General features: G+C 46.9%; 1 protein-coding gene across 1 annotated transcript in view; it reads left to right on the forward strand.

Moving 5' to 3' along the window:
• The first annotated feature begins 634 nt into the window (after nt 1-634).
• The window catches only part of ZNF638 (zinc finger protein 638), a 423199-nt gene continuing 401279 nt past the window's right edge, over nt 635-22554 (forward strand). The window contains exon 1 of the mRNA XM_075346112.1: nt 635-1074. Coding sequence (XP_075202227.1) covers nt 968-1074 — 107 coding nt within the window. The 5' untranslated portion in view covers nt 635-967. The remainder of the gene's footprint in view (nt 1075-22554) is intronic.

Here is a 22554-nt window from a genome sequence, read left to right on the forward strand (position 1 = left end):
AGAAGTTCCTCGCTCCTGCGGCTTCATACACAGCGATCTGTGCTGCCGCAGGAATGAGGAACAACATCGTATCTCCTATTGGTGCGACATTATGAAAATGACCGAGGCTACACAGATCACCGATTTTCGATGCTTTTGCGATCGTTTATCGGCGCATCTAGGCTTTACACATTGCGACGTCGTTACCGGCGCCGGATGTGCGTCACTTTTGATTTGACCTCGACGATATCGCAGTAGCAATGTCGCAGCGTGTAAACTACCCCTTAATCTTATAGTGTCGAACACCAGCAATAATGTCCCTTTTAAATAGTGCAATTAATACAAGCAATGGAGACTTTGTATTTTGCAACTTTTTTATATTTTCTGCTATTAATATTTTAAATAGATTTATTTATAATCTGCAGACGCCCAAACTTATTATAGAGCTCTAATGCTTACAAATTACCCTGAAGTTAAAAAATAGAAGCCCCTTAACTACCAGATAATAATTATTCTATTTTTTGCTCTCGGGTAATTTGTAAGTATTAGCGTCCTATAATAGGTTGGGCGTCTGCAGATGCCGGTGTCTGTCTCATCATGGGCACGCCTTCGCTGCTCACTGCGGGCACACAGCTGCCAGTCCTCTGTCCGGCACAGATCTCATCCCACAGCTGAGAATTACTCCTGTGTGGAACTGGAAAAGCTGCTAAGCTCTCCGAGTGCGGGGACTTTCAGCAGCTCAGAGGAAGTCCCGGCTCTGTTCCTTTACTCATCAATGGATATTGAGCCCCGGACGAGCCATCTAACAAGCCTTCACTTTTACCATCGATCCCAGAACTGTGCACGTTCCCTCCGGCCTCCGCACGTTCCAGGAAATCACATCTGAAGTCTCCTTGCTCAGCTGAAATTACAAACTTCTGGCTCCGCTCTCGGTCCATTTCTCGGTACTGTGAATGAATGATCACAACGGTGATTTCCGAATGGAAAAATGCAGCAACAGAGTGAAACGAACGGAGGTAAAGAATGCGTGGTTCGTTGTGAGGGAGCAGATCCGCAGGTGAACCATGGCCAGAGGCCGCCGAACCCCATCCAGAGGTAACATCAGTCTTATTACTTAGTCGTGCGGAGAACGGTGTAAACAGTTCTGGATTGATGGGGATGCGATTCCGTTTTTTTTAAGAAACCAGTTAAATGCTTTATGGTTCAATTTTGATCCTTTTAGGTAATAAATTCTGAAAGATAAAAAATATTCCTATATTCACAACTGACATCAACAACCAAGCCGAAGGCAGTATAGTAAATTACGGTGCACGTTCCCCTATTCTATGATTGGGATCTGCACCTTACCTCCAGGCACTAGAGTTGGGCTTATACAAGACTCCCATCCATTTACAAGACTCCCATCCGTCGGCCAGGTCAGCAGTCTCTTGTTGCTGGATGTGAAGCTCACGAATCTCTTGCCTCCTCTTATCTGTGCCACAATGATGAAGCTGTGGTGGCTCAAATAATGAAAAGCCGCCCAGGAGGTAAGAGCTTTGCGAGCTTTCCATTGAGTGGCCACTGACGTGGTGGATGGACCAGAGTCCCTCAAATCATTCCGCCTAACTCTAGTAGACACCATTAAAAGATTGCCTCTAGATGTCCCACTTAGACCCCTGCTAATCTACTGGTCAGGACTACAAACAATGGGCAGCAGGAATCAAACCCTGGCTGACATATTGAAATAGAAACACTCGCCATGCTCCAGATCATTTACAGGTCTCTCCTTGTACATGTGACAAATGTGTCGAGTTCACATGTTATATCTTGTATCGGAGTGGATTTACTTTCATTTGATGCTGAAGGAGGTAAGGACCCTTTCCCTTCTGGTTGAGATTACTTATAACCTTAATCACAGCTTCAACATTTTATCATCACTCCCTTCCACTATAGTTTTCCCACTCCTGGCTTCACTCCATGCTGGTTATAGATCTTTTACAGCATACTGACCTCTGAAGGAGCCTGTCTCTGGAGAAGCTGAGGTGTCGTTTCAGTTATAACTGTGATGTTTCCTGCTGGAGATGCTAAGGAATGCTATTTGTTGTGTCATTTCCCATTTCTTTGTATTACCTTCCTCGTATTGTTTTATTGAAGTAGCGATACTAGTGTCTCACTGGCCTACACACTAGTCAGGGTGAGTTCAGGGCCAGCAAGGACCTAGTCACATAATGGTGCATGAGAGGAAGAACCCATCTAGGGATATTAGGGAGTGCATGGATCAGACTCAGGTGAGTGATAGGAGACACCTCTTCGCTCTTAATACAATATTCTGTTGTACATCTTTCCTGGTTTTCTCTTTGTGTTGCACCGCCTGTTGGGTTTCCTGTCACACTCGTGACAATACCCATGTCAATCAACTAGAGTGGTGCGGTGAGAAGCCAGCAGGGGAGGACGCCGGACTAACCTCTCCATATGGTCCTTGGCTCGAATTTTAAACTATGCATCCTCATTCATGCTGCTTGTGGTTTTAAAAATAAGTGCAATAATTCCACATTGTAGATCTCACAGGTGATCTCATTTATATGTATGTATATGTATGTATAAATGCATGTGTGATCAATACAAAGGACAGCACATGACAATTTTGGCAGCTAAATAGGAAAGGGTTTTTTACAGTTAGAGCAGTCAGATTGTGGAATGCCGACCACAAGAGGTAGTAATGGTCAACACTATAACGCCGGATGATTTCCTCAGTACACAACATTGTTGGTTATAAATGATTTAGTGACAAAATGTATAATTGGTGGAGGAAGAGTGGACTAGATGGACAGGGGCTTTATTCAACCTATGTAACTATAGGTGGTGTTACCCAGCAGTTGGGAGTGGTCCGGGAGTTGGATCAGTCACATTTGTTAATTAGAAAATAGCACAACTTTCCATTATTTTATTAATAAAACATACAATTGCAAACATTCTGACAATTTTGCTGGATTCTAGTAACACTGGTATACGTATGGTGGGTGATGGGTCTTAGCCCTTTGGTCATTGTATGATGCTGGGGATGATGGAGCTAAGAGAACGGACCAGGTTGGACATTTAATTTTTTTGAAGAAAATTCAGCCAATAAAATTATGCGTAATCTAAATTACATCATTTTAGTATTTGCATCGGATAGTTCCGGACCAGCTCTAGTAGAACGCGTCCATCCGCCCCAAATATCCCTAAACTGATGGCAGACTTCAGTGTTACAAATCCATCCCTCTCATAACAATCAATGCAGAGATCACTGAAGACAAAGAATTCAGTGCAACATATTTTCCGAAAGTTCTCCCTTCTGAGACTGACCCTTCCTATGACCGGTGCGGGTCAGTAAATGCCTTGTTAGTTGTATGTCAACGTCTAAAGGCCCCGTTACACACTACAGTTTATCTGGCGATCTCAGTAGTGATGTGACACGCCCAGATCATAGTTACGATTTGCCGAGATCACTCATAGGTCGTTTAGTAGCGGTTACACGTAACGATCTCACAAACGACGCTACATCGTTCAGTGATATATTGTTTAACCAAGGCGGTCGTGTGGATGTTGTTCGTCGTTAGGGGTGTCAAACGTAGCAATATGTCTGCTGCGTTCCAAACGACGAACAATATTTTGAAACTGAACGACGTGTCAACGATCAACGATTTTCATCCTATTTGCGATCGTTCGGAGTCGCACCTAGGTGTCACACGCAACGACGTCGCTAACGATGACGTAAGTGCGTCACGGAAACCGAGATAAATCGTAGCGTGTAACGGGGCCTTTAGAGTTTAGCTTCTAGTTGTTAGTCGGCTTTCACTCTATGTAGGCATTGTGCACTTATTGGAAAAGAGGAAGAAAAAAAATCCCGAACCCAAAAAGAGTCCAAAAACATTAAAATCAAAAATCCATTCATTGAAAATCAATTAAAAAAGATACCAATAAAAAAGAAAGGATACACGTAATAATCTCTCCATTTTATTGTTACCTTTTGGATTTTAATTGATCTTTAATAAATGGATTTTTTATTTTTGGACTCTTTTCGAGTGCTGGATTTCTCCTCTTTTCCATTTCGGTAGGTCTCTGGGAACCTTTCCGCGCACTTGTTCATATGGGCTTAATTTTGACGGTATTCGGTAAGCTCAAAGGTTGTTTTTTTTTGCATTGTGCCCTTATTGTATGAGCTGAGAAAGCTTCCAGGGGTTGAAATAATTGCATTTATGGACCCCAAAATTCACCCCACAGAGACCATCTTTTGTCTCTGTATGATGGTAATAGGTCGGGGTTGCTGCCTGTGATATATTTTACCCAGAGGGTCCATCCTAGAAAAGTAGCCAAGACTGTACAGAATCTAAGAATGATTTGCCTTCATTATTATATTAAATTTACTTTCTTCCCCCTTCTCCTGTTTTTTAACCCCTTCCCACCCCGGCCGTTTTTCATTTTTGGTTTTACCTCCCTTTTTCCAAGAGCCGTAATTTTTTATCTTTCCGTCAATCTTGCCATTTGAGGGCTTGTTTTTTTGCAGGACAAGTTGTACTTTTGAATGAAAGTTAGTTTTACCATATAGTGTACTGTATAATGGGAAAACAAATTCCATGTGCGGTGAAATTGCAAAAAAAAGTGCAATCACACAATAGATTTTGGGATGTTTTTATTCATTGCGTTCACTATATGGTAAAACTAATGAGTCAGTGTGATGCCTCAGGTCGGTGCGAGTTCGTAGACACCAAACATGAGTAGGTTTACTTTTATCTAAGGGGTGAAAAAAAAATCAGAAGTTTGTGTAAAAATAGAATTGCGCTTTTGTCGCCATTTTCCGAGACCCGTAGCGTTCTCATTTCTCAGGATCTGGGGCTCAGTGATGGCTTATTTTTTGCATCTTGAGCTGATGTTTTTAATATTACCATGTTTGCATAGATAAGACTTTTTGGTCACCTGTTATTGCATTTTAATGCAATGTTGTGGCGACCAAAAAAGATCATTTTGGCGTTTGGAATCTTTTTTTATCGCTTCACCGTGTACCAATCAGATTAATTGCCTTCATAGTGTGATAAATCAGGCGTTTCTGAACGCGGCAATACCAAATGCGTGTATATTTTTTAATTTTTGTATTGTTTTATTTTCAATGGGGCAAATGGGGGTTGATTGGGGGGTTTTGGGGGTGATTTTAACTTTTAGGTTTTTTTTTAATTTTTCATATTTTTAAAAAATTTGTTTTAATTTTTTTTTTTATTTATTTTACCAGTCCCCCTAGGGGACTTTATCACTGCACAGTCCGATTGCTTGTGGTTGTAATATATCTTATAGAGAAATGTGCTTCCTTCTTCTCCTGGACTGATTATTATGTTTTGTACTGAATACAGATTTTCCCATTACTGAGATAGGAGATGACGGTTGGTGCTCATAAAGTTCTATGGAGAACTGTAACACTCATTTGAGGAAAACCTGCCGCAGATGTCTGTTGCCTCCAGCTCCTCCCTCTCCATAGAATTTTAAAAGCACCAGCTGTCATATCCTATCTCAATAATGGAAAAATCTGTCCTCAATAAATACAGATTTTACAGATTCAGTCCCTGAACTTAGTGCAAAAGATCCGTCCAGGAGTTGAAAACAGCAAATATCTCTGATAAGAAATACAACCCCAAATCCAAAATTTCAAAAAATTGGGATACCGTGTAAGATGTGAAGGAAACAAGAGAGCAATGATTTAGGAATCTGTTTTCATTATATTTTATTTACAACAGAACATAGGACACAGATCAGAAGCTGAAAATTGGACATTTTTCCATTTCATTTGAACAAATTAAGTGATAATAATGCAAAACAGCCACAACATTAAGCTTTAACTATAAAAAAAATTGTATAAAAAAAAAAATGTTAAAAAGGCAGAGTCTCTCTGAAGCAAATGTGGTCAGAGGTCACCAATCTGTGAACAATTGCATCTATAATGTGTGGTGTTTGGCGTGGCACTCATGGTGGTGTCAGACTCTGTTCACACTGCAGCGTCTGATAAACAGCCTGGGTTCCCTGAGTTGCACAGCCTGCCATGAGCGTCAGCTGGTTTTGACTTCACTGCTCTCCAGTACAGCAGATGTTAATTTCTGCTGGCTTCTGATCATCTGCTGGAAGTTCAGTTTGCGGATTACCATCATCAGCCACCTTCACCCTTTAAAGATTCTGGATTATGGGGCTGAGTGCCGGATATAGCTTCTGCTACCTCGGTTCCTGTGGAACTTTAGAAGATCGGTTGCTGGAAATGCCTTTTTTCTACTATTCAATCCTCTGTCCGGCATTGCAGTCTCCGTGCAACGGATTTTCATGGGGGTAAGGTGAGCTGAACAAACGTGGTCTTTTTGTCGGTTCCTGTGGTTATCCTGTTCTCTGGTGATCTACAAGTTGCAATTCTGCATGGTGTGTGAGTCCTCCAGTTCTGAATTTATTTCCTATCCCTCTTGCGTTACTCCCCAGTTTACATACTTTCCCTCCTTGGTGTTTGAGTGCAGTGTGTGCAAGTTTCCGTTTACCCTTGTCTGTGCCTATTTGTGGGATTTTTGTTACTAGGCTTCCGGCCCGCTCCCCGGATGGGGGAGAGTAGTATAAGGGCTCGGACAGGAGACAGGGCCACTCTGGGGGCTCAAACCTGGTTACCATCAAGCCTACCTTCAAGATAATGGACAGCGCAGGGGTCCCAGTCTTAGGGTCAGCCTAGGAGCCCCTGTTCCATCGGTACATACCACGTGACAATCTAAACATATCACTGATTTATGAATTAATTAGTAAAACTACGGTTTCTCTTTAAGGAAGAGAAAAATTAAAAAAAATTTCTGTTAAGAGTAAGTGAGTAATATTATAATGATTATTTGTGGTACACACCAAACTCCATTAATATTTTTAAAGTGAACTTTACCATACATTTACGTTGCGATCTTTAACATTTCATAAAAATGAGCAGCAATAAAGTTATAAAGTCATAAAATCTATCTGGAGAACAGAGTAATCTCTAGGAATAGCAACGATGGTGATATTTTCCTACACAGCTCTCTTTCCATATGTCGTAAGTGAAAAATTCTCCCGGTCATAGAATATTTACTCCTCAGTGAGAAGGCGTTTCAGCGCCCGGATGAGGACCAGGCTCGGTCTCGGAGAGGCGGCTATCCTTAATACCAGCTTTCTTGTCTGTCAAGCAGCACCCCTGTTAACACCTTAAGTACTGACATTATTTTTTAGTCTTGAACGGGTTTTCCCCTCGGAAGTGAACTGGAAAGGAAAACACTGTTTAAGTTTCCATCTTTGGAGTGTGGACGGCTGCGTTTCAGCTTCACCCCATCACACAGATGATTTCTTGTCTTGTCATGTGTTTTATAACTGTTCCCATTAACCCAGTATATGGATAGGTTTATTTTGGTAATGTCTGCACCCCTGGGGTCAGCAGACTGCAGAGATCATGTATCAGAATATCCTGTATATCTAATAACTAATAAAGCAGGACGCACTGGAGAGCCCGGGGGCCTCCGCTCCAGACATTGATCAGATTTCGTTTCTTTGCTTCTTTGGAGCTATATCCAGCGTTTCAGATGAGCAGTGATTGCTACTCAAGAACAGAGAAACAGCAACAAACATGGAACAAAAGCATGAACCCAACACTGGTGTTTTAGATCCCATTTTTCATGAACTTGACTCTAAGATCTAAGACTTTTTCTATGAAGACAAAGGCCATTTTCTCTTAAATATTGTTCACAAATATGTGTAAATCTGTCTTAGTGATAACTTCTCTTCTGCGGAGACAATCCATCCACCTCACAGGTGTGGCGTATCAAGATGCTGATTAGACAGCATGATTATTGCACAGGTGTGCCATAGGCTAGCCAGCATGATTATTGCTTAGGTGTGCCTTAGGCTGGCCAGCATGATTATTGCTTAGGTGTGCCTTAGGCTGGCCAGCATGATTATTGCACAGGTGTGCCTTAGGCTGGCCATCATGATTATTGCCTAGGTGTGCCATAGACTGGCCAGCATGATTATTTCACAGGTGTGCCTTAGGCAAGCCAGCAAGATTATTGCACAGGTGTGCCTTAGGCTGGCCATCATGATTATTGCACAGGTGTGCCTTAGGCTAGCCAGCATTATTATTGCACAGTTGTGACTTAGGCTTGCCAGCATGATTATTGCACAGGTGTGCCTTAGGCTTGCCAGCATGATTATTGCACAGGTGTGCCTTAGGCTAGCCATCATGATTATTGCACAGGTGTGCCTTAGGCTGGCCAGCATTATTATTGCACAGATGCGCCTTAGGCTGGCCACAATAAAAGGCCACTCTAAAATGTGTTGCATTTATATTTTTGTTCAATGTATATAAGTGAAATATCCCATATCTGATATACAACTAACATAAAAGAAACTTAAAATGATAAAGTCTCCTGATTAAGATTTAGAATGAGGAAGACAAAGCATCAGTTTTCCATCCGATACATGACAGGATGAGGACTCGCACACGTCGGAGCAGGCAGTGCGCAACAATTTATTTCTTTACGATTTTTATGAAAAAAAACTAACTGTGCTGAGACTGGATTTTTATTATCCACATTTATTAGGAAGTTCACACCCTTCAATAAATTGGTGAATCACTGACTGTCCACTTGACAGAATTTAAAATTTACTCCATAAAATAAATGTGACTCCCTGTAGGCAATGAGGTACATTTAGAAATTACAAAAGTCGATGGAGCCATTTCATCATAGCTTTTATTGGCGAAAAGTAACGGGAAAAACTTTGAAAGGTTGCAAATTTTTTGCTCAAAATGTTTTCACAAGAGGCGGTAGTTCCCCCCAACCCCATAATCACAAGGATCCATCCAGAGCTGCTGCCACTGGTAACTATATTGGCGTGCACAGTAAAGCAGAGCACAGCAAAGTGCAGCACAGCACAGGGCAGCAGAGCAAACTATGATTCTCCCACCACCATGCCTGACTGTAGGCAGGATACACTTGTCTTTGTACTCCTCACCTGTTGGCTGCCACTCACGCTAACACCATCTGAACCAAGTAAGTTTATCTTGGTCTTATCAGACCCATTACAGACCATTACAGGTTCCAGTAATCCATGTGCTTAGTCTGCTTGTCTTCAGGAAACTGTGGACTTTCTTCTGCATCATCATTAGAAGAGGCTTCCTTCTGGGATGACAGCCATGCACAGCAATGCGATGCAGTGTGCGGCATATGGTCTGGGCACTGACAGGCAGACCCCCACCCTTGTAACTGCTGCAGTGTGAGCGTATGGTCTGAGCACTGACAGGTGGATAATATCTTCTTATAGCCTCGGCCATTTTTTTTTCAGATCCTCAGAGATTTCTTTGCAAAGAGAAGCCATGCTGAACTTCCAGTGACCAGTATGAGAGAGTGTGTGACAGACAACACCAAATGTAACACCCCTGCCTCATTCACACCCGAGACCTTGTATCACCGAGTCACATGACACCGGGGAGGCAAGATGGCTAATTGGGCAAAATTTGGTCATTTTCACTTAGGGGTGTGCTTACATTTGTGCTTTGGACATTAATAGATGTGTGCTGAGTTATTTAGAGGGCAACAAAAATAAATATATTCCAGATGAGGCGGCTTTAATTCTCTGTAAAATAGTCATATTACTTCCATATCCCGCGACATTATGCCTCTTATAATACATGATAATATCCTGCTGGCTTTAGAAGGCGCTGATTGACACTCCATGTTGTTGTCCAATCTATGACCTGCACCCAGATCACTCTATATAAGTAAGGAATAATGTTTGGAACACCATTCTAAGTCCGAACTGGGTGCAAAAACCTAAAAAAACATCACTATGTGGAGATAAGGTATGCACAGCAGTGACTATGCAAGGGGAATACATGAAATAGTTGAAATGAAGTACTTAAAAGGTCTGGGGTTGATTACAGGTGTGTGGTTTTGCATTTGGAAGCTGTTGCTGTGACCAGACAACATGCGGTCTAAGGAACTCTCAATTGAGGTGAAGCAGAACATCCTGAGGCTGAAAAAAAAAGAAAAAATCCATCAGAGAGATAGCAGACATGCTTGGAGTAGCAAAATCAACAGTCGGGTACATTCTGAGAAAAAAGGAATTGACTGGTGAGCTTGGGAACTCAAAAAGGCCTGGGCGTCCACGGATGACAACAGTGGTGGATGATCGCCGCATACTTTTTTTGGTGAAGAAGAACCCGTTCACAACATTAACTGAAGTCCAGAACACTCTCAGTGAAGTAGGTGTATCTGTCTCTAAGTCAACAGTAAAGAGAAGACTCCATGAAAGTAAATACAAAGGGTTCACATCTAGATGCAAACCATTCATCAATTCCAAAAATAGACAGGCCAGAGTTAAATTTGCTGAAAAACACCTCATGAAGCCAGCTCAGTTCTGGAAAAGTATTCTATGGACAGATGAGACAAAGATCAACCTGTACCAGAATGATGGGAAGAAAAAAGTTTGGAGAAGAAAGGGAACGGCACATGATCCAAGGCACACCACATCCTCTGTAAAACATGGTGGAGGCAACGTGATGGCATGGGCATGCATGGCTTTCAATGGCACTGGGTCACTTGTGTTTATTGATGACATAACAGCAGACAAGAGTAGCCGGAAGAATTCTGAAGTGTACCGGGATATACTTTCAGCCCAGATTCAGCCAAATGCCGCAAAGTTGATCGGACGGCGCTTCATAGTACAGATGGACAATGACCCCAAGCATACAGCCAAAGCTACCCAGGAGTTCATGAGTGCAAAAAAGTGGCACATTCTGCAATGGCCAAGTCAATCACCAGATCTTAACCCAATTGAGCATGCATTTCACTTGCTCAAATCCAGACTTAAGACGGAAAGACCCACAAACAAGCAAGACCTGAAGGCTGCGGCTGTAAAGGCCTGGCAAAGCATTAAGAAGGAGGAAACCCAGCGTTTGGTGATGTCCATGGGTTCCAGACTTAAGGCAGTGATTGCCTCCAAAGGATTCGCAGCAAAATATTGAAAATAAAAATATTTTGTTTGGGTTTGGTTTATTTGTCCAATTACTTTTGACCTCCTAAAATGTGGAGTGTTTGTAAAGAAATGTGACAATTCCTACAATTTCTATCAGATATTTTTGTTCAAACCTTCAAATTAAACGTTACAATCTGCACTTGAATTCTGTTGTAGAGGTTTCATTTCAAATCCAATGTGGTGGCATGCAGAGCCCAACTCGCCAAAATTGTGTCACTGGCCAAAGATTTCTGGACCTAACTGTAGCTATTGGATTTTTCAAGTCAGTATTCACACAGCAGTCTCTGCTATTTCATGTATTCACCTTACATAGTCACTGGTGTACATACCTTATCTCCCCACACTCTATATAAGTGACTCTCCTAGTTTTTCTCCTCCTATATCTTGTCTGAATAATTGTTTCCCATGTGCATAACTTTCCATTTATCCACATTGAACTTCACATACAACGTGGATACCCAAATACTCATTTTGTCCAAGTCCTCCTGTAAATTCTGCACATCTTCCATACAATAAACTATACGATATATCTTAGAGTCATCTGCAAATAATAGAAACAACAGTAATCACCTCATATTATACTTTATTAAGAAATAAGATGAGTAATATTTTACCCACCTCTGAACCTTGGGATCACCACTTACACTGGAGACCATTAAAGTATCCGAGCATTGGGTGCTCAGTACTGGTAACTAGTGATGAGCGGACACTACCATGCTCGGGTGCTCAGTACTGGTAACTAGTGATGAACGGGCACTACCATGCTCAGGTGCTCAGTACTGGTAACTAGTGATGAGCGGGCACTACCATGCTCGGGTGCTCAGTACTGGTAACTAGTGATGAGCGGGCACTACTATGCTCGGGTGCTCAGTACTTGTAACTAGTGATGAGCGGGCACTACTATGCTCGGGTGCTCAGTACTTGTAACTAGTGATGAGCGGGCACTACTATGCTCGGGTGCTCAGTACTTGTAACTAGTGATGAGCGGGCACTACTATGCTCGGGTGCTCAGTACTTGTAACTAGTGATGAGCGGACACTACCATGCTCGGGTGCTCAGTACTGGTAACTAGTGATGAGCGGGCACTACCATGCTCGGGTGCTCAGTACTGGTAACTAGTGATGAGCGGGCACTACCATGCTCGGGTGCTCAGTACTGGTAACTAGTGATGAACGGGCACTACCATGCTCAGGTGCTCAGTACTGGTAACTAGTGATGAGCGGGCACTACTATGCTCGGGTGCTCAGTACTTGTAACTAGTGATGAGCGGGCACTACTATGCTCGGGTGCTCAGTACTTGTAACTAGTGATGAGCGGACACTACCATGCTCGGGTGCTCAGTACTGGTAACTAGTGATGAGTGGGCACTACCATGCTCGGGTGCTCAGTACTGGTAACTAGTGATGAGCGGGCACTACCATGCTCGGGTGCTCAGTACTGGTAACTAGTGATGAGCGGGCACTACCATGCTCGGGTGCTCAGTACTGGTAACTAGTGATGAGCGGGCACTACTATGCTCGGGTGCTCAGTACTTGTAACTAGTGATGAGCGGGCACTACTATGCTCGGGTGCTCAGTACTTGTAACTAGTGATGAGCGGACACTACCATGCTCGGGTGCTCAGTACTGGTAACTAGTGATGAGCGGGCACTACCATGCTCGGGTGCTCAGTACTGGTAACTAGTGATGAGCGGGCACTACCATGCTCGGGTGCTCAGTACTGGTAACTAGTGATGAACGGGCACTACCATGCTCAGGTGCTCAGTACTGGTAACTAGTGATGAGCGGGCACTACTATGCTCGGGTGCTCAGTACTTGTAACTAGTGATGAGCGGGCACTACTATGCTCGGGTGCTCAGTACTTGTAACTAGTGATGAGCGGACACTACCATGCTCGGGTGCTCAGTACTGGTAACTAGTGATGAGTGGGCACTACCATGCTCGGGTGCTCAGTACTGGTAACTAGTGATGAGCGGGCACTACCATGCTCGGGTGCTCAGTACTGGTAACTAGTGATGAGCGGGCACTACCATGCTCGGGTGCTCAGTACTGGTAACTAGTGATGAGCGGGCACTACTATGCTCGGGTGCTCAGTACTTGTAACTAGTGATGAGCGGGCACTACTATGCTCGGGTGCTCAGTACTTGTAACTAGTGATGAGCGGACACTACCATGCTCGGGTGCTCAGTACTGGTAACTAGTGATGAGCGGGCACTACTATGCTCGGGTGCTCAGTACTTGTAACTAGTGATGAGCGGACACTACCATGCTCAGGTGCTCAGTACTGGTAACTAGTAATGAGCGGGCACTACCATGCTCGGTGTTACGGTTGCTGTGGCTCTGGAGACTTAGTCCGGATTTCTTGCTACTGCACATGTGCAAGCGCTGGAGACTAAGTCCTATCTTGGAGCCATTGCACATGTGCGGGTGACATCATCGCTGACACAAGGTCACATGTCTCTGACACCTTCTATGCCAATTGGTCGCTGGTCATGTGCTTGTGACGCTTTGCTCGGTGATAGGCCAGCGTGACGTCATTGCTGTCGTTCTGGCAGCGGATTGGCTCTGGTGTCCTCCATCTTGGATGAGGCACAGAGTCTATATAAGACCCTGACGCACGCCGCCCGGCGCTCAGTCCTCTTGGTTCATGCATGAGGGTAGACGCTCTGTGCACGTCCCTCTAGGCATCTCTCTGTCTATGTTAGGTGAGCGCTACCGGCAGGGTAGCGTTCTTATACCTTACGGCTGCAGTCCGTATCCTTACCTCTTAGTGGAGCGGACCCAGGCAGGTGCCATATCTAGTGGTTCGTGTCCTCGCACACTAGTGGAGCGAACGCAGGTAGGAGCTTTGTGCGGCTTACGCTGCTGTCCGTCTCCTGGCATCGCTAGAGGAACGGACCTAGGTAGGTGCCATTTCACACTCACTGCTTTTGTCTCTGTGGCCATTAACAGAGACCATTCCACACACCCTCCGAGTAAGGGAGGAATTGCTTTATTTCCTAATTATATTCCTCTGTGAGTATAACAGAGGTATTGCACTCTGCACTTGTACTATTACTATTTACAGTGGCACACTTATATACCCCTTATCCTCTGCCATAGTCTGCAGCAGAGTCTCTGCATGGTGGACCCTGACTGTCTGACATTCCTTTGGGTTTTATTATCAGACAGCCCCCCGTAACACTCGGGTACTCAGTACTGGTAACTAGTGATGAGCGGGCACTACCATGCTCAAGTGCTCAGTACTCGTAACTAGTGATGAGCGGGCACTACCATGCTCAGGTGCTCAGTACTTGTAACTAGTGATGAGCAGGCACTACCATGCTCGGGTGCTCAGTACTGGTAACTAGTGATGAGCGGGCACTACCATGCTCGGGTGCTCAGTACTGGTAACTAGTGATGAGCGGGCACTACCATGCTCAGGTACTCAGTACTGGTAACTAGTGATGAGCGGGCACTACCATGCTCAGGTGCTCAGTACTGGTAACTAGTGATGAGCGAGCACTACCATGCTCAAGTGCTCAGTACTCGTAACTAGTGATGAGCGAGCACTACCATGCTCGGGTGCTCAGTACTGGTAACTAGTGATGAGCGGGCACTACCATGCTCGGGTGCTCAGTACTGGTAACTAGTGATGAGCGGACACTACCATGCTCGGCTGCTCAGTACTGGTAACTAGTGATGAGCGGGCACTACCATGCTCGGGTGCTCAGTACTGGTAACTAGTGATGAGCGGGCACTACCATGCTCAGGTGCTCAGTACTGGTAACTAGTGATGAGCGGGCACTACCATGCTCAAGTGCTCAGTACTCGTAACTAGTGATGAGCAGGCACTACCATGCTCGGGTGCTCAGTACTCGTAACTAGTGATGAGCAGGCACTACCATGCTCAAGTGCTCAGTACTGGTAACTAGTGATGAGCGGGCACTACCATGCTCGGGTGCTCAGTACTCGTAACTAGTGATGAGCAGGCACTACCATGCTCGGGTGCTCAGTACTCGTAACTAGTGATGAGCAGGCACTACCATGCTCAGGTGCTCAGTACTGGTAACTAGTGATGAGCGGGCACTACCATGCTCAGGTGCTCAGTACTGGTAACTAGTGATGAGCGGGCACTACCATGCTCGGGTGCTCAGAACTAGTAACTAGTGATGAGCGGGCACTACCATGCTCAGGTGCTCAGTACTGGTAACTAGTGATGAGCAGGCACTACCATGCTCGGGTGCTCTGTACTGGTAACTAGTGATGAGCGGACACTACCATGCTCGGGTACTCAGTACTGGTAACTAGTGATGAGCGGGCACTACCATGCTCAAGTGCTCAGTACTCGTAACTAGTGATGAGCAGGCACTACCATGCTCAGGTGCTCAGTACTGGTAACTAGTGATGAGCGGGCACTACCATGCTCGGGTGCTCAGAACTAGTAACTAGTGATGAGCGGGCACTACCATGCTCGGGTGCTCAGTACTGGTAACTAGTGATGAGCAGGCACTACCATGCTCGGGTGCTCTGTACTGGTAACTAGTGATGAGCGGACACTACCATGCTCAGGTGCTCAGTACTGGTAACTAGTGATGAGCGGGCACTACCATGCTCAGGTGCTCAGTACTCGTAACTAGTGATGAGTGGGTACTACCATGTTCGGTTGCTCAGTACTCGTAACTAGTGATGAGCGGGCACTACCATGCTCGGGTGCTCAGTACTCGTAACTAGTGATGAGCAGGCACTACCATGCTCGGGTGCTCAGTACTAGTAACTAGTGATGAGTGGGCACTACCATGCTCAGGTGCTCAGAACTAGTAACTAGTGATGAGCGGGCACTACCATGCTCGGGTGCTCAGTACTGGTAACTAGTGATGAGCAGGCACTACCATGCTCGGGTGCTCTGTACTGGTAACTAGTGATGAGCGGGCACTACCATGCTCAGGTGCTCAGTACTGGTAACTAGTGATGAGCGGGCACTACCATGCTCAGGTGCTCAGTACTCGTAACTAGTGATGAGTGGGTACTACCATGTTCGGTTGCTCAGTACTCGTAACTAGTGATGAGTGGGTACTACCATGTTCGGTTGCTCAGTACTCGTAACTAGTGATGAGCGGGCACTACCATGTTCGGTTGCTCAGTACTCATAACTAGTGATGAGCGGGTGAAACGCCCACGCCGGGGCTTGCAGGGCTCGCACAGTCACCGGGCCTGTGGTATTCAGGGTCAGGCTGTGAGTGGCCCGACCCGGCTTCCGTGACCCCCGGCGGGTTTCAATGAAAGGAAAGTCCGTCCGTTAGTCCGGTGTTACAAGGGGGACGGAAGGAGGGTAACGGGGTCCTTGGGGGGGGGCTTGCCATCGCTCTCCCCCAGGAAATGGTACGGGACCGGGACGGGGGATGCTTGCAGCGCCACCCGTGGTTTGCGGCCAGGTGTTCAGCCGCTGCGCGGTCTCTCTCCGAGGCAGGTGTTACGGGCAGCCGGATGGAATCGCTCCCCACGGGTGGAGCGGGGGAGCCCCGGGAGGTTAATGAGACCCAGGGCAACAGTCCTCAGGGACACCGGGGGCACAGTGCGGCAGCATTACTCACAGCAGTCATGGTGTGCGGTTCCATTGTTCTTTATTTAAAGTCCGTTTCACATCGCACCCGGGTGTTGGTCCTCGCCGCCTGTAGCCTTTGGTCGGTCTCGGGCAGGTAGGAGGAAGGGGTGTCCGGTGAGGTGTTCTGGGGGTCTCTCCCTTTCGGTGCGTTAGTGCCGTCCCCGTGGCATAGAGCATCTTGGGAACTCGCCGCCTCTCTGCCTCTCTCATCCCCGGTAGCGGACCAACACAACCGCCACCGGGTACAGCTTTCTCCAGGGAACCCCAGTCCTCAGCTCCATTCCCCTCCTCTAGGTGTTATCAGCCCGGGTCTCGTGGCATCTCCTCAACAGGAGCTGTTCTCTGGACGTCTGCACTCCTCTGCAGCCCCTGACGTTCTGCCTAAAACATCTGTGTGCTCTGCACTAAACTCACTCCTTCAGGCCCCCCTCCCCTTGGTTGTCATGGGGACCTGCCTGTGTCCAGCCACTTGCTCATTAAGGAGACAGGATGAGTCATGGACTCAGAACAAACTTCATGCTGCAAATGCTGTTAACTCCTTCCTGCCAGTGTGATGTTAGTGTGTGTTGTGGGGACCCTTCTTCCTCCTGCCCGGGAAAAATGGGGTAACATTTAATACCCTGTAACGACCCGTTTACAGGGGCGTTACACGGGCACTACCATGCTCAGGTGATTGGTACTCGTAACTAGTGATGAGCGGGCACTACCATGCTCGGGTGCTCAGTACTCGTAACTAGTGATGAGCAGGCACTACCATGCTTGAGTGCTCAGTATTCGTAACTAGTGATGAATGAGCACTACCATGCTCGGGTGCTCGGTACTCGTAACTAGTGATGAGCGGGCACTACCATGCTCGGGTGCTCGGTACATGTAACTAGTGATAAGCCAGCACTACAATGCTCGGGTGCTCGGTATATGTAACTAATGATAAGCAAGCATTACCATGCTCGGGTGCTCGATACTCGTAACTAGTGATGAGCGAGCACTACCATGCTCGGGTGCTCAGTACTCGGAACTAGTGATGAGCGAGCACTACCATGCTCGGGTGCTCGATACTCGTAACTAGTGATGAGCGAGCACTACCATGCTCGGGTGCTCAGTACTCGTAACTAGTGATGAGCGGGCACTACCATGCTCAGGTGCTCAGTACTGGTAGCTAGTGATGAGCGGGCACTACCATGCTCGGGTGCTCAGTACGCGTAACTAGTGATGAGCGGGCACTACCATGCTCGAGTGCTCAGTACTCGGAACTAGTGATGGGTGGGCACTACCATGCTCGGGTGCTCGATACTCGTAATTAGTGATGAATGAGCACTACCATGCTCAGGTGCTCAGTACTCGTAACTACTGATGAGCGGGCACTACCATGCTCGAGTGCTCGGGTACTCGTAACTAGTGAAGAGCGAACACTACCAAGCTCAAGTTCTCGGTACATGTAACTAGTGATGAGTGGGCACTACCATGCTTGGGTGCTCTGTACTCGTAACTAGTGATGAGCGAGCACTACTATGCTCAGGTGCTCAGTACTCGTGATGAGCGGGCACTACCATGCTCAGATGCTCATGTGGCGCCCTGGACTAGCCAGGTCATCACAGGTACTACAACATACACCCCCACCCTGAGACAGGCACATCAGCCAGACACAAAATCCTTGTTGCCTCCCTCCAGGGGCTGATGTCCACACCAGGTGGGGTGGAGCCAGGCGGTTGGCCCCGCCCACCAAGGAGTACACAGCCCTGGAGGCGGGAGAAGGAAGTCAGTTGAGATCAGTTAGGGAAGTGCAAGTGGAAGGAGTGAAGTAGAAGTGGAGGAGTAAACTGACCGTGTCCGGGTGTGTGGCCCGGGCACTAAGAGCAAGGTTGGCAGACGGTGGTGGCCGTCTGCAGGAGAGGCACATCAACGCGGAACCGTAGGACCAGGGATGGGCGGTGGCCCGCCGGTACCGAATCAGGGAGCGAAGTGAAGCCAGCACACACAGGCAGGGCCTACGGACCCCGACCAGGCTTGGAGTCGCCATTAGAGGTCAAATCCGTCAGTGACCGGAACCCCAGGGGTTTCCTAACAGCCAAGACCCGATTGAAGGCAACTGTCCGACCAGCAAAAGGAAATACAGCTACCGCCACAGCTAGAGTTCCAAGGGCCAGAGCCTGCGGGCAACAGGGCTCCTCCGGCACATATATACGCTGGGGAGTGGGTTACCGGTGGGAATCCATCGGGACCGAACATACACAAAGGTGCAGGGAAAGGCAGCCACCACCAACCGTCCGGGAGAAGTCACAGCAGCCGGCTGCGGGACCCGTCCATCCAGCCGTTTGGTTTACCAGAGACTTTGCGTACCTTTGTGGCTGAGTGAGTACAACCGTGCCATCCGGCATCGCGCTGCGCAGTCCAGGTGACCCTGCACCTTGTCAACCCTGCCTCCCCGTCACCTCACTGGGCCCCGGGACCACCAACCCCTACCCACGGAGGGGGAAATAACATCCCAGCTGCTCCCTACCATCGCTCCCGGGATCCCCGTCACCAGCAGCGGTGGTGTCCAACCTCACCACAACCCGTGGGTGGCGTCACGGACCAAATCCCCAAACCAAACTACCCCCTTTCACTCACGGGCGAGGAGCGCCGCTCGAGTCCCCGGATCCAGCCCACCGCTCGAGCCACCGAGCAGCCATCGCAGCAGCGCCGGACCCGAGCGTTAGCGAGCGCAGCGCAGTGGCGTCCTTCCCCGCCCGCGACACTCAGTACTCGTAACTAGTGATGAGCGGGCACTACCATGCTTGGGTGCTTAGTACTCGTAACTAGTGATGAGCGGGCACTACCATGCTGGGGTGCTCTGTACTCGTAACTAGTGATGAGCGGGCACTACCATGCTCGGGTGCTCTGTACTCGTAACTAGTGATGAGCGGGCACTACCATGCTCGGGTGCTCAGTACTCGTAACTAGTGATGAGCGAGCACTACCATGCTCGGGTCCTCAGTATTCGTAAGTTCTGAAAACCGTAGCACCCAAGCAAGGTAGTGCTTACTCATCACAAGTGACGATATGTAATAATTAGTTATGAGAGAGCACTACCATGTTCGGGTGCTTGGTACTCCTAATGAGCAGTTGGATGCTCGGATGGGTGCGATTCGAGCACCTGAGTATAATGAAACTCAATGGGGGACTCAAGTACTGAGCACCCGAGCATGGTAGTGCTCGCTCATCACTAGTTACAAGTACCGAGCACCCGAGCATGGTAGTGCCCGCTCATCACTAATTACGAGTATTGAGCATTTGAGCATGGTAGTGCCCGCTCATCACTAGTTACGAGTATTGAGCATTTGAGCATGGTAGTGCCCGCTCATCACTAGTTACCAGTACTGAGCACCCGAGCATGGTAGTGCCCGCTCATCACTAGTTACCAGTACTGAGCACCTGAGCATGGTAGTGCCCGCTCATCACTAGTTACCAGTACTGAGCACCCGAGCATGGTAGTGCCCGCTCATCACTAGTTACCAGTACTGAGCACCTGAGCATGGTAGTGCTCACTCATCACTAGTTACCAGTACCGAGCACCCGAGCATGGTAGTGCCCGCTCATCACTAGTTACGAGTATTGAGCATTTGAGCATGGTAGTGCTCGCTCATCACTAGTTACGAGTACCGAGTCCCTGAGGTAGTGCTTGGCTGCTTGCTCATTACTAATGGTCGCGCCTCTCATTTATCTAGCCTCATATTTAGAAGTTAGACCATCCATATTATAGTCAAATAATGTGAACATTTGCACAAATGATCCCACCAGCAACATGAATGACTAAGCTGGCCAATCAGAGAGCCGGTTAGGCTGCTTTCACACCTCCGGTTTTTCCTGTGCGGCACAATCCGGCGCTTTGCAGAAAAAACGCAACCGGTTTCTTTTGCCACCGGTTGCTGGTTTTTTGCATAAACTTTCATTAGTGCGGGATTGTGCCGCATGGGCTTGCATTTGGTCCGTTTTTTGCCGCATGCGGCAGATTTAGCCGATGCGGCAGCCGGATCGAACTTTGCCTGGCACGTTTTTTGGCCGGCAAAAAAAAAACCGCATTGCGTCGCATCTGTCCGATGCGGCGCGATTTGCAGTGCATGCCTATGGATGCCGCATGCGGCGTCCTGCAGCAAACACCGCATCTGGCCGCCGCATTCGTTTTTTTCCACTGCGCATGCTCAGTAGCGTGCTGCAAGCGGCAAAAAACGAACGGGCCGCATGTCAAAAACGTATGCAAAGGATGCGGTATTGTCGCCGCATCCGTTGCATAGGTTTTAGAGCCGCATTGGCCGGCTCTGCTAAAACCGGATGTGTGAAAGCAGCCTAAATGGAAAAATCAGTGTGCTTGCCCAAAGTAGCATACAATTGTCCACTGTTGGCTAACCATGTGATACATATTTATGGTTACTCACCAATGTGACAGATCACATATTTGGCATGTATTTAAAGCGATGGCTGTCCCGATAAAAAGCCTGGTGCAGCGGATGATGTTGGAGCGTACGGCTGCAGAAGAGACGCTATCTCATTCATGCAGTTATTAAAGAGCGTCTCCGGTGAGAGTGACAGGAGCGCGCAGCCTGCAATCTGTCGACAAGGTCGTAACCCTGTAAGGGGAAGAACTGGTGACATCCAAGTGTCACCCTCTGATGCGCATGAAGCGTATTTCATTTATGTTTATCCGATACTCTCATATGACACTGCACACACCACACATGTTAGGCATAAATCACAGCTAGTAAACCCTGCAGAGAGACTCTCGATAGCCTCCAGTAAATGCTTCACGAGGAAATGACCGTCACATGAAAATCTGCAGACGCATTCTGCTAGGTTTGCTGTCAGTGTGAATCTCCATTACTGCAAATAAAATGGATATCACAAGTTATACCCCGTAACACAAGTCTATGGGCAGAGGCTCTAGTGACCGGTAATGGGCCGAGCGACTGGTGCAAAACCGGACGTGGAGTCCATTTAAAGAGAAAAAAAGGGTTCCCATGTAATTATAGACGGGTAAGCTTAGCATCCATTGTTGGAAAAATGTTTCAGGGGCTTGTAAGAAATTAAATACAGGAGTCTGTGGTAGAAAATAACTTTATAAGTGATAGCCAGGGCGGTTTCACTAAGGATAGGAGTTGTCAAACCAACTTGATTTGTTTGTAGCTTCGAATAGCAAGTGCAAATCCTCCTTCTACCACTTGTCATCAGGGATTACAAAAAAATCTGACATATTTTTAATGTTTTTTTTGTCAAATTACTTTATTTGGTGTTTATTATTTTCCATAAAAGAATTTGGGTAAACAGATAACTTAAAAATAATAGAAAGAGAGTGGAGAAAAATTGGTTGGGAAAGGGGTATAAGGAACAGGAAAGGAAAGAATAAAAATCAAGGCGGTCAACATAAGGTTTTTTTGCACCCTCCCTTCCGCTATATTTACTCACTCCTGGCTTCACTCCATGCCGGTTATAGATCTGTTATACTGACCACTTTGAAGGAGCCTGTCTCTTGAGAAGCTAAGGTGTTCATTTCAGTTGCAGCTGGGAAGTTTCCTACTTAAGAAACTGAGGAGTGCAATTAGTTGTGTCTTTCTCCATCCATTTGTGTTAGGTTCCTCGTGTTGTTATATTCTAGTAAAGAGACTAGTGTCTCACTGATCTATACACTAGTGAGGGTGAGTTGAAGGCCAGCGAGGGCCTAGGCACATGATGACGCACGGTGGGGAAGACCCATCAAGGGACATTAGGGAGTGCAGGGATCAGACTCAGGAGAGTGTTAGGAGGTGACCCCTCTTCCCTCATCACCAGGATGTTCATTTACATCTTTTATATTTTCCCTTTGTGTTGTGCCGAACAACAGGCGTCCTCTTGCTCCGGCATGACATTTACAAATAATATTATGTCATTTTTATAAATCATTTTTATCTTTATAATTATTCTGTGAAATTGGGTAGATAATTCTGAGGTTGGGGCTTT

The sequence above is a fragment of the Anomaloglossus baeobatrachus genome, chromosome 1 (assembly GCF_048569485.1).
Source record: "Anomaloglossus baeobatrachus isolate aAnoBae1 chromosome 1, aAnoBae1.hap1, whole genome shotgun sequence".
In the NCBI taxonomy this organism is placed as follows: domain Eukaryota; kingdom Metazoa; phylum Chordata; class Amphibia; order Anura; family Aromobatidae; genus Anomaloglossus; species Anomaloglossus baeobatrachus.